Source organism: Trichosurus vulpecula, chromosome 2 (assembly GCF_011100635.1).
Source record: "Trichosurus vulpecula isolate mTriVul1 chromosome 2, mTriVul1.pri, whole genome shotgun sequence".
NCBI classification, from domain to species: domain Eukaryota; kingdom Metazoa; phylum Chordata; class Mammalia; order Diprotodontia; family Phalangeridae; genus Trichosurus; species Trichosurus vulpecula.
In genome coordinates, this window is record NC_050574.1 from 196,766,976 (window position 1) to 196,779,532 (window position 12,557).

General features: G+C 37.1%; 1 protein-coding gene across 4 annotated transcripts in view; it reads left to right on the forward strand.

The window, feature by feature from the left end:
• Positions 1-12,557, forward strand: part of NBEA (neurobeachin) — a 768,499-nt gene that overhangs the window by 122,103 nt on the left and 633,839 nt on the right. For all 4 annotated transcript variants that reach the window (XM_036747790.1, XM_036747792.1, XM_036747793.1 and 1 more), the window contains exons 5-6: positions 1,602-1,723; positions 6,564-6,690. In XM_036747790.1, coding sequence (XP_036603685.1) covers positions 1,602-1,723; positions 6,564-6,690 — 249 coding nt within the window. The remainder of the gene's footprint in view (positions 1-1,601; positions 1,724-6,563; positions 6,691-12,557) is intronic.

Genomic DNA, 12,557 nt, shown 5'->3' on the forward strand with positions numbered 1-12,557 from the left:
TTCGCATGTAAGGAATTTCTTCAGTGAAACATGTAATTAGCATAGTTTTAGCTACTGTATGTCCAGTTTCTGTGTCAAGTTTGCTATCTGTCCTCTAAGCCAGTGGTGTCAAACTCAAAAAGAAATGGATCTTTGCAGACTACATAGTGACTTAGAAAACGAGTCAACATTATCTCAGTTTTATTTTATTTTAGACATTTCTTCATTACATTTTAAGGTGATTCTGGTCTTTCTCAGAAATTTTGTTGTCATTTGGGGTAGTTTGGCATCTCTAAGCAACTGTAGATATTTGTTAAATAATGTTTTGATCCTATCAGATTATGTTGTTTTGTCATCAATAAATGTTTTTCCTTCTCATTTTTACATTCATGAAAGATGGCATGGAATGTTGTTATTCCCTTCAGAGAAGTTTTAGCAGGCATTGCTTTGTTGATAAGAATTTTATATAATTAGCATGTAGACTAATAATTGAAGCAAGGCATTCCTCAATATATGGCTTTCATAATAGTTTAATAAAAATTTAATTGCTTAAGAATTAAAGCTCTTTTTCTAATTACCTTTTTTTTTCCTGGTTAATGCAAGCCTGATTTGGAGAATTAAATTGCCACCTTTATTTAGATCGATATGTAATATGATATGTAACTGTCTCTTCTCTAGTAACCTGCTCTACAACCTCCTACTTACCACCTACCTGTCCCTACCAGAGACCAGTCCCTGGTAGAACTTCGGCCTTGAGGCTTCACTTTCAAGGAACACTATTTCTGGAAAGACTCACCTGTAATTCACTTCACTTCCTCTTCTCTGGCCCCTCCCTACAATTTCCTCATTACTCAGCTGCATAATCCACACTTTATTCACTTTTCTCCCCTCTCTCTCCACTTCTGAAACTGTAAACCATTGAACCATAAACATGGTTGAACCACAGTTAAATCATTGAACCAAGATTAAATCGAGAGAGAGAGAGAGAGAGAGAGAGGGAGAGAGAGAGAGAGACAGAAAGAGAGAGAGAGAGAGAGAGAGAGAGAGTGTGTGTGTGTGTGTGTGTGTGTGTGTGTAGTTTCCCCAGGGAGACTTTAAGCTTTTACCTTCTAAGAAAGGATTACTTACTGATCCCTTGGTATTAGGTGGTATAAAGTGATGAACTTCTACTTTTTACATTTTTAGAGAACAATTTTAACATTCTTTTATTCCTTTTCTCTCTCTTAAAAAAGGCTATTGTTACAATCTGCCAAAGAAATGTAATGCTTTTTATTTCTAAGCTATAAGCTGCTTCTTTTAAAAAATTTCACCTTGTAATTATATTTCCTAATGTTTCTTCATGGCAGAGGTAATGAATTAACATTTCATGGTATTTTTTGCATTTTAGGCATATATTCTATATGTACTTACACATGCCATTGTATATATGTGGTATTTACATGGAATTACACACCTATATAGTAGAGGTATATATTCTTGTCTATTTTTTATAAATAGGTTAAATATGCTACAACTCATGTAGAAGTGTTTGATCATATTATGACATATTTCTTTTCATTGTTAATTGATACTTTTATATTTTTCTTTTTTCTTTTTCTCTCTTTCCTTTTTTGGGGGGGTAGGCAATTGCATTGCCTCCTATAGCAAAGTGGCCTTATCAAAATGGGTTTACACTGAATACATGGTTTCGTATGGATCCATTAAATAACATCAATGTTGATAAGGATAAACCGTATCTCTATTGGTAAGTAACTTGTTTAAATCTAAACATATATTTAAAAATCTGTTTATTATACCATTTATAAGAGCACATTTTTTGTTAAAATGAATAACTCACATTTTTGTTTACAATGATTGTTTACAACAGTCCTTTAAGATAGGTTGTGTAGGTATTATTAGTCCCATTTTACAGATGAAGTAGTAGGCTCAGGGAGGTTAAGTGACTTGGACAGGATTACACAGACACTTAACTAGCTGAATTTGAACCTAGCTCTCCTTATCAAAATCACATGCTATTTCCATTATGCTATGCTGCTTCAAATATATAGATAGTAGATACGAAGAGAAAAACTAAGTCTTTGTATTTTTTTTCATGTGAATTTGAAAATATATGTGTACCGATTTTCTAGCTTTACTTTGCCATAGTCAGGCCAACTACATTATCCACCCAGGGCTTCTAGGGGTATAACTGAGGGGTTAGAAGTGTCTTTCACTAATGCTGCTGACTTGAACTCACATTCTGGTCTGTCTTCCTTACTCTTAACAGCCAGTAATTAACTCCCCAGTTCCATTTAAATAATTAACATCTGTTAGCTTTTGCACAGGGGCATTGACTTTGAAGATATAGCTAGAAGAGAAGCATAAACATTTTCTCCCACACCTGGCCGGGTATGTTCTTCCTTATGTGGTCTGTGACCATAGGGAGCATAGGCTTATATTTACTATAGTTTCAACCTAGTGTTGATCCCACCAAGTTCATGTTCAGGTGAACTGTTGCACCTGGATGATTCCCTCTTCTAGCTTCCACTTCTGGATCCATGGAGCTTCATTGTTAGGCAGGCTGACTGCAGAACTCAGTTTGGATTCTTCTCATGGATTGCCTGGTGACTCACTCTCTTGACCTCTTGTAATTTAAAAGATTGTAGCCATCTTCAGCCTTTTTCTCCCCAGAGCAGAAAGAATGGACACAGCAGCAACAGAGGTAACAGCAGAGCCATGCTTTCTTGGGCTATGCTGTGCTGGCTTAAGTAAAGAGAGAAAGGCTTGATTGCCTTATCCCCTCCACTTCCTGTCTTACTTGAATACAGCAGACAGTAAAAAGCCAGACCAAGGGAGAGGCCTGGGCAGACTAGTGTGTTTTGCACAAACCTCTGATCTGGCTCCATTGACAATGAAAAAGATTCCTCTTCCTCACCTGCTCAACAGACAGGAACCAGTGACAGATATGAGTGAGTGTGTATGTGTGTGTGCACACATGCACACTCATACATATGTGCATACATACATGCACAGTCATTCTAGAATTTTCACATGGAAATGTTTTTTGAAACTTCTTTTATAGTTACCTTCAGAGCTAGTTCATAAAACATCAAATAATAAATATGATAACTTTATAGTTTTACCTCTTTCATGACTTAAAACAACATAATTCTACCTTAGTCACTAATAGCATTGATTTTTAATGTTATTTGACTGTTCCTATTTCTGGCTGCTCTACCAATGCAAGTTAAGGCTGGCACTTTCTTTGCAATTTATAGTCTTAGAGAGTTGCCTTTAATCCTGAGAGATTCAGTGACTTGCTGAGGGTCACACAACAAATGTGTCAGAGGACTTAAACTATCAAGGGACTTGAACCAGGACTTTATACTTCTGGGACTTTCTGCCCACAATTGCCATTTTGCCTCTCCAAAAGAGTTAGCTAGCTTTTAAAAAGAATCATGACTGGATGCTATTACTGGAATTATTACAGCTAATAGGAAACAAGCATTTATTAAGTGCTTAATTACCATGTGATTGTAGCTCAGATCATGAGTTTCTGATTGCAAAATTCTAACTTAATTTAAAGAAAGTAAGGAAAATAATCAGACCATATAGGTATGACCTAAATAACATTCCTTATGAATATGAAGTGGAGGTGGTAAATGGATTTAAGGGATTAGATCTGGTAGATAGAGTGCCTTAAGAACTATGGAGAGAACTTTGAGACATTTTACAGGAGGCAGCAACAAAAAACATCCCAAAGAAAAAGATCAAGAGAGCAAAGTGGCTGTCTGATGAGGCTTTAGAAATAACTGAAGAAAGAAGGAAAGGGAAAGGAAAAAGGGAAGGATATGTCCAGCCAAATGTAGAATTCCAAAGAATAGCAAGGAGAGATAAGAAAGTTCTCTTAAATGAGTAATGCAGAGAAATAGAAGAAAACAATAGAATGGGAAAGACAAGAGACCTTTTCAAGAAAATCAGAGATATCAAGGGAATGTTTCATGCAAAAATGGACATGATGAAAGATAAAGATGGTAGGGATTTAACAGAAACAGAAGAGATTAAGAAGAGGCAGAGAACTAGAAACCAAATTGCCAGCATTCACTGTATTATTGAGAAAGCACAGGATTTCCAGAAAAAACCATTTACTTCTGCTTCATTGACTACACTAAAGCCCTTGACTCTGTGGATCACAACAAAATGCGGCAAGTACTCAAAGAAATGACAGTACCATGTCATCTTACTTTTCTCCTGAGGAACCTGTGTGCAGGCCAAGAAGCAACAGTTAGAACTGAACATAGGACAACTGATTGGTTTAAGATTGGAAAAGGAGTACGACAGGGCTGTGTGTTGTCACCTTCTTCAACCTACATGCAGAATATATCATGCAAAATTCCAGGCTGGATGAATCAAAAGCTGGAATTAAGGTTGCTGGGGGAAATAATAATCTCAGATATGCAAACAATACCACTCTGATGGCGGAGGGTGAAGAATTAAGAAATCTCTTGATGAAAGTGAAAGAGGAGAGATAAAACCTGTCTTGAAGCTTAACATCCAAAAAAAACAATCTTGGCAACTGTCCCATCACTTTCTGGCAAATAGAAGGAGAAGAAATAGAAGCAGTGTCAGATTTTATATTCTTGAGCCCAAAGATTACTGCAGACAGTGACTGCACCCATGAAATTATACTTGCTTGCTCCTTGGAAAGAAAGCTATGGCAAATCTGGACAGCATACTAAAAAGCAGAAACATCACCTTGCTGACAGAGGTCCATATAGTCAAAACTATGGTTTTTCCAGTAGCAATGTATGGTTGTGAGAGTTGGATTATAAAGAAAGCTGAGCACTGCAGAATCTACACTTTAAAATTGTGGGGTTGGAGAAGACTTTGGAGAGTTTTTTGTACAGCAAGGAGATCAAATCAGTCAATATTTAGAGAAATTACTTCAGTACTTCAGAAATTACTTCACTGGAAGGTCAAATACTGAAGCTGAAGTTTAAATCCTTTGGTCACATAATGAGAAGACAGTGCATGTTGGAAAAACGCCTGATACTGGGAAAGATTGAAGGCAAAAGAGAAGGTGATGGTAGAGGATGAGATGGATAGATAGTAACATGGCAACAAGGAACATGAGCTTGGACAGACTTCAGGAGATAGTGCTAGTTAGAAGGGCCTGGCATGTGGTCTGGCATCCACAGGGTCACAGAGAGTTGGACATGACTGAAGAACTGAACAACAACATGACAGGAACACTGTTATGTGCTGGGGATACAAATACAAGCAAAAATAAACAGTCCCTACTGTAGACACACTTATGGTACAATGGAGGAAGGCAGGATACAAAAGGGACCTGACAAGTAGGGAGCTGTAAGAGAGGGTGCCTATTCAGATATCATGTCAGAGTCCAGAATCAGAATCAGAGCTGGGAAGTATATGAAGGATGGCCAACCTAGACTCTACTCCAAAATGGAGGCTCCAATAGAAACTCAACAATGGGAGAAAGAGGAGAATGGCAGGATGAGAAGGCCCCAGGCTCTGAGGGAACTTGAGACAGTTGCTGAGGCATGTTGGCCTAGTCCAGGGATTCAGAAGCAGAGACAGAAGGGGATTGATGGAAGGGTGGCCTGTAACCTTTTCTAAAATTGAGGCCTGGGAGTTACTCACAATTGGGAGAAGGGGTCTATCATAGTAAAGAGATGTTCCAGGGTGAGAAAGCCTCAGATGCTGAGGTAAGTTTCAGAGCTGAAAGAAAAATAATTATAATACTGTCATCCTGACTTGTGCTGCACTTTAAAAAGGGAAAGGGAAACAGAATGATCTTCTAATTTATTAGTGTTTTCTCCCTCCTTAAATTATCTTGTGTTTATATCTGTATAAATTCTTTAATTCTAGTCAGATAGAATGTGAGCTGTAGGGACTTTTTTCATTTTAAATTTGTGTCACCAACACCTTGCCTTGCACTGTGCCTTGTGTATAAAGCAGATTTTCAAAGGAGCTATAATTTCCTTGACATAGGGAACTTTACAACAATTGCCTACATATTTATGATTTAGTAGGTAAATCTTAGGGGAGTTTCTGGTTGACTAGCTCTGTGATAACTGGGAAAATCATCTAACCTTCGTCTTTTCATCTATATATGTATATACATATGTAGTATTTATATATGTACTACATATGTAGTATTTACAGGGTTACTGTGAGAATCAATTGAGATGATGTATGTGAAGCTGCTCACAAAACTTAAAATGTAATGTAAATGTGATTTACAATTATTACTCTTTCACAATCCTAAGGTGGATAATGGCCTTTGGTGGTGAGGCCAAGCCCTTTGTAAGTATTTGTCAGCCAGTAATTTGTGTTACTCTGTTTGTGTTACTTGAATGTAACATTAAAATAAAAATAATAAAATATTTTAATTCTTGCTTTTCAGTAGTTCAGACTCCACCTCCCGAAGCATCCAGCTAGTTTTAGCATGTTAGATTTTATTATTTTGTCTGCAAGTACATACCTATTCTACTCTGTATGACAAGTCTTGTGTACATATATACTTTTAGTAGGAGTTTGATATATTCAGTTTAATTCCTCATTCCTATTTTCTTTAACAGTTTTCGTACTAGCAAAGGTGTTGGTTATTCTGCTCATTTTGTTGGCAACTGTTTAATAGTTACTTCACTGAAGTCAAAGGGGAAAGGTTTTCAGCACTGTGTGAAATATGATTTTCAACCACGAAAGGTAAGAAAAAATGAAAATATTTTTGGATTTTCTTTTAGGTGAAGAATTTTTATTCCTAAGCTTTATAATATAAGTTAGGGAGTCTATTTTATTTTGGATATATTTTTATTTGGTCTAGTTTACTTGGTCTAGAAGTTCAGAGGAGCTAAAATCTGATAAAAAAAACCATTCAATAAACCCATGGTCCCAGATATTTTTTTAAAATCATAATATATGGGTAATAGGCAAAATAGAGGACAAATCTTAACAGGAAGACAAATTTGATGTTGTTGATGTCACTGATGCTTGTGGAGATAAGGCCTCTAACTGGAAAAACAGTTTGTACTGTAAATAATTTGAGTTGAAAGTCTGGTCTAACTCATCCAGAAATGAGAATTTTCTCTATTTAATAGCTGACAAAGGAGATATTATTAGTAAAGCACTTTGCAAACTTTGAAGTGCTAGATAAATGTTTGTGTTACATATTCCCATCTAGCCTTTGCTCGAAGACTTCCAAGGAAGGGAAACCCAATGCCTCCCAAGATAGCCTCTTTCCCTTTTATATAAATCTCTTTATTATGAATTTTTTCCGTACCTCATCATTTATTAATTTTCCTCTTTGGAGTTTTGGCTCAATGGTCCCTATTCTACTGTCTGTACCAGCTTGAACAAAATTTGTTCCTTCTTCCATGTGACAGCTCTTCATATTGAAGATTACTATCATGTTCTCCCTAAAGTTTTTCTTTGGTTAAACCAACCCCAGTTCTCCCTTACCTACTATGTGAAAAGCTATAGTGTAGGTTATGTTTATTCTTGAAACTTTATATGGACCATGTCCAAGTTGACACAGAAATTTATAATCACCAAGGCTGAATTAAATGTCCGCATATCGTGAAGGATAATTATTACATGCCATCATCATCTTTGACTTTTAAACAAAATAAACAATGTAAATTAAAACAATGAATACTAGTGGAACAGTGAAATCCAACACTCACTTTGTAATCCCTCTGAGTTTTTCCATTTATCTGAAAAGGTAATTTGACATTTCCAAAGCAGAATTAACTTTTATTCATTGTCACTTAAATTAATGTGCTACCGTACTTTTAATGAGGGAGGAATAAATCCTAATGATAAAGTTCCATTATTTGTAAGACATTCAGAATTTGAGAACTTTGCTCTGATGACTTTGAAAGGCAGAGAAATATAGCAGGACTAGTTTTTATTTGATAAGTGTTTTGTGTGTCCTGCTTCTCTTAAATCATTTATTATTTCTAATGATTTTAATGGCTTGAATGGTTTCACCAAACTTTCATATTTTTGCAAATGGACAGTTTTATTCCCCATGGAATCTGACCAGTATATTACTATAGAAAATAAGTTGTCACTAAATTTCAAGACCCAGAGAGAACTCATTCCATTTTTTGACAGTTTATACAAAATAAATTGGAGACAATCCTAAAGGGAAGAATTGAAGTTGAAGGAGGATTAGGAAAGCTTCTTTTAGGAAGTGAGATTTTAGCTGAGATTTGACAGAAGGCAGGAAGGAAAGATGAGGGAGAGCATTCCAGGTATGGTGAACAACCAGTGAAAATGCCTAGATAGGGGCAATATAGAGTGCCTTGTGTAAGGCCTTGTGTAACTGAATTTCAGAGTATGTGGAAGGTAATAAGAGTTAAGAAAACTGGAAAGATAAGAACAGCCCAGGTCATGAAGGGATTTAAAAGTCAAATAGAGAATTGAACTTTGATTTTAGAGGTAATAGTAAGCCATTGGGCTTTATTGCATAGGGAGGTGACGTGGTCGGGTCACTTTGGTGTCTCTAAGTAGAGAACATATTGTAATAAGGAAAACTTGAGGCAGGGAGTTTAAACAGAAAACAGTTGTCTGGTATGAAGATTTGCCACTAGAGTGGCTGCTTTGTGAATGTAGAGGAGACATATTAGAAATATTGTGAAGGTTGAATTGAAAAAAACTTAGCATCAGTTTACCAGTGTGGAGTGAATGAGTAGTTGAGAATGACAAAGCGATTGTGAGCCCAGGTGATTAAAAGGATGATGGTACTCTTGACAGTACTAGGAAAGTTTGGAAGAGAAGATTTAGAGGCAAAGATAAGTAGTGTTTTGGACATAGTGAGTTTGGGATGCCTATGGGACAGTTAATTTGAGATGGCCAAGAAAATTTTGATAATGTTAGACTGTAGGTCAAGAGAGAGGTTTAATCTAGACAAATAGATCTCAGAATCACCTGCTTATAGTTAATTGAATCCATGGGACCTTACAAGAACACCCAAGTAAATAGTGTGAAAGGAGAAGAAAAGAAGATACAAGTTGGATCCTTGAGGAATTTCCATGGTTAATGTTTGTGATGCTGATGAAGATCTAGCTAAGAAGTCAGAAAAGTAGTCTTCTGTCAGGTAGAAGCAGTAGAAGAATAGTAGCATGAAAACAGAGAGGTGCGATTATCAAGGAGAAGAGGGTGAGTTGACAGTGTCAGAGGCTACAGAGAGGTCAAGAAGAATGAGGGTTAAGAAATGGCTATGCGGCAGTTAAGGCATCAGTGAGACTTCTAGTTCATTCCATTCAACAAGATTGAAGGCTAGACTTTTTTCCTGATATCCATGAGCTGTCAAACCTCTCTGTAATCAGAATTATACATAAGATAAAGCCGTATCAGCTATCTTCAGATATCAAGAACCCAAACAAGTGAACAGTTGAATGAAAAAAATAGCAGAGAAGGCTAACCCCCAACCCTTAACATGTTTTCTCAGTACTCCTTCCCTTACCACCCTCCACACTTCAGTAGCAGGACTGCAGACTGGATCTCAAGCACAACTCATCTCTGCCCCTCTCATTCCATTGTAGAAAACCAAAAAGCAGAAGGTTAACTAGGGTGAGATAGCATGGCAGTGATCTGTTCTCCAGCAAAGCTCAGCTGGAGAACTAAACAGAGGAAGCTGGGGGAGGACACGGGTAGGAGGCAGTGAAATACTCCACTTATCATGAGGGAAAGAGCCCAGCAGCCAGCTGGGCCAGTTCTGTCCTCACATGTGAATTACCTGTGATTTACCTGCATTGGGCTTTGAAGTCCAGCTCCTTGGGAAATTACCATCAAAGGAGAAAAAGCATAAGAGAGTGAGCAATAGGGAAATTAAAACCAACAACAGTCTGCAATTGCCAAAGACCCAGAGGAAGAAAACTAAATTAAAGACCTTGAGCATAAGCAAATTTACCAGGATGAAAGATATTAATAACAGAAGGGAGTATAGAGTCCAGGCATCTTTGAATAAGTATGGCAAGACAAAGGAAAATAAATTAACACCTTATCAGGCAGAAGTCCTTGTTGATTCCCAAGGCAGCATGGAACTATAGCAAGATAGGTTCCTAAGTGGTTCAAAAGAAAAATACGGAGAGGATTCTGGGAAGTGGCAAAGTAGGCAGAAAACTCTGCTACCCAAATTTCCTCCACAAAAAAGACAGAACATTGCTTCACAGCAGTAGAAATAAACACAGTGTGAAGCAATTATCCTCCTAGGACAATCTGAGAAGACCCCAGGAAACACCTGACCTCCAGGGGTGAGGTTTGGCTTAAGTGAAGTGCAGACACCTCCAGGTAAACTCTTCCTAATCAATAAACAACAAGCCCTGGGGGAAGCTGGATTGAGAGGCAGCCTCTGCCTTAGAAACTTCCATCTCCCTTTAGGCGGAGAAGATTGCCAAGCACAGCTTTGCTCATGAGACACATGCCACTATGGCTACCACTTGGCGGGGAGGAGTTAGTGCACACCTGGTGAGTACAGTAGCAAGGGACAGGGACCCTGTTGGCTTTGGGCACTTTCAGGAGAGCAGAGTCCCTGGTTTCAGTTCCAGGCAAAAAGGACAGCTGTAGTTTGCAGCCGCTGGAGGGACTACATGGAGCAAGATCATTTGCAGGACAGCGTGGCTGGGGCCTTGCTGTTGCTTAGGAGTGGAGAGGAGAGCCCAATGTTGGGCTCTGGGACAGACCTTAGAAAATAACAGTAAGAAGGACCTGATGCTTGGGGCATCATTCCCTTTACCTTAGGACTAGAACTTCATTACACCAATAGCTGCTAAAAAAAAATAAAATAAAACCAAAATAAACAAATAAAAATGAGTAAGCAAAGGAGAAAGAACCCAAGCATAGATAGTTACTATGGAGATAGGGAAGATCTGGGTTTATATGCAAAGGAAGATAATAGAACTAAAAGAGCCACTCCTTTCTCAATGAGAAACTTTAAATGGTCCCAAGTACAACAGGGGTTCTTGGAAGAACTTGAAAAGGACTTTAAAAATCAAATAAGAGAGATTCAAGAAAAATTAGAAAAAAAGAGCAATCCAAGAAAATTATGAAAAGAAAGTCAACCAACTAGAAATAGAGAATCAAAAATTTAAGGAAGAAAATAATTCCTTGAAGTAGGTACAGGGAAGCTAATGACTGTTCTAAGACACCAAGAAATAAAAAAAAAAAATCAAAATAATGAAACAGTAGAAGAGAAACTGAAACATGCCATCAGAAAAACAACCTATCTGGAGAACAGACTGAGGAGAAATAATAGAATGGTCAAAAAAAAAAAAAGAATCTTGATACAAGAAATTATCAAGGAAAATTGCCCTGGAGTTCTAGAACAAGGAGGCAAAGCAGAAACAAAAAAATCCACCAATCACCACGTGAAAGAGATCCCAGGAAGAAAACTTAACAGGAATATGATAGCCAAGTTTCAAAGCTCCCAGATTAAGGAGAAAATAGTGGAAGCAACAAGAAAAAAAATTTAAATATCATGGAATTATAGTAAGGATTACATAAGACTTAGCAACTACTATATTGAAGGATTGTAGATCTTGGAATACTATATTCCATTGAGCAAAAGAGCTGGGGTTGTGACCAAGAGTAACTTACCCAGCAAAGTTAAGAATAACCCTGAATGAAAAAAAAATGGCCATTTAACCACCTGAAAGACTTTCAGGTTTTTGTGACAAAAACAGCAAAACCTAAGGGAAAATTTGACATAACATCCAGGAGGAATATAAGGTAAACATTAAAGACCAATTACAAGGGACTCAATAAATTGTTTATTTCGTATATTTTGCAATATTAACAATACTCTTATGAATGTCATCATTATTTGGGTAGCTGGAAAAGAAAGGTGTGGGCAGAACTGAGTATGATGGGGTGATTCTAACAAAACTATATAGGGAGAGATAAAAATGAATAGTTATCTCATACAAATGAGTTGCCAAATGAGGTGTAAAGGGAAAAACTGATGCAGAAGAAGCTAGTGGCAGGAGGGTGGGTAGTGCTAGAACCTTACTCCCTTTGGAAATATGTTAAAGAGGGAACAACATATATATCTAGAAGGATATAAAAGTCTTCTAAATTCAGGAAAAAATAAGAGGGCAAGGGCATAGGGTCAGTGGAGAGGATAAGGAAGAGACTCTTGGAGGGGTGGTTAGGTTGGGGAATAGGAGGGTAAGGTAGTGGGTAGAAGTAAAGCAGAGGAGTGAGGAGAGTTAGAGTAAATAGGGTGACAAAGATGGTGAGGAAAAATAGGAAGGAGGAAAATATACAACAAATAATTATAGCTTAGAATGTAAATGGAATGAATTTACCCATAAAACAGAAGCAGATTAAAAATTTGAATTCAACAATATGTTGCTTTCAGGAAATGCTATAAAAATGAGAAGTACACACAAAGATAAAATAAAGGGCAGGAGTAGAATTTAGTATGGAAAAGAAGCAGGGGTAATAATCATGATATCAGACAAAGTTAAAGTTAAAATACACTTAACCAAAAGTGAAAAATAGAGAAACTACAGTATGTATCAGCAATATTATGTAATATTGCTTTAGACCATTTAAAATACCTAGAT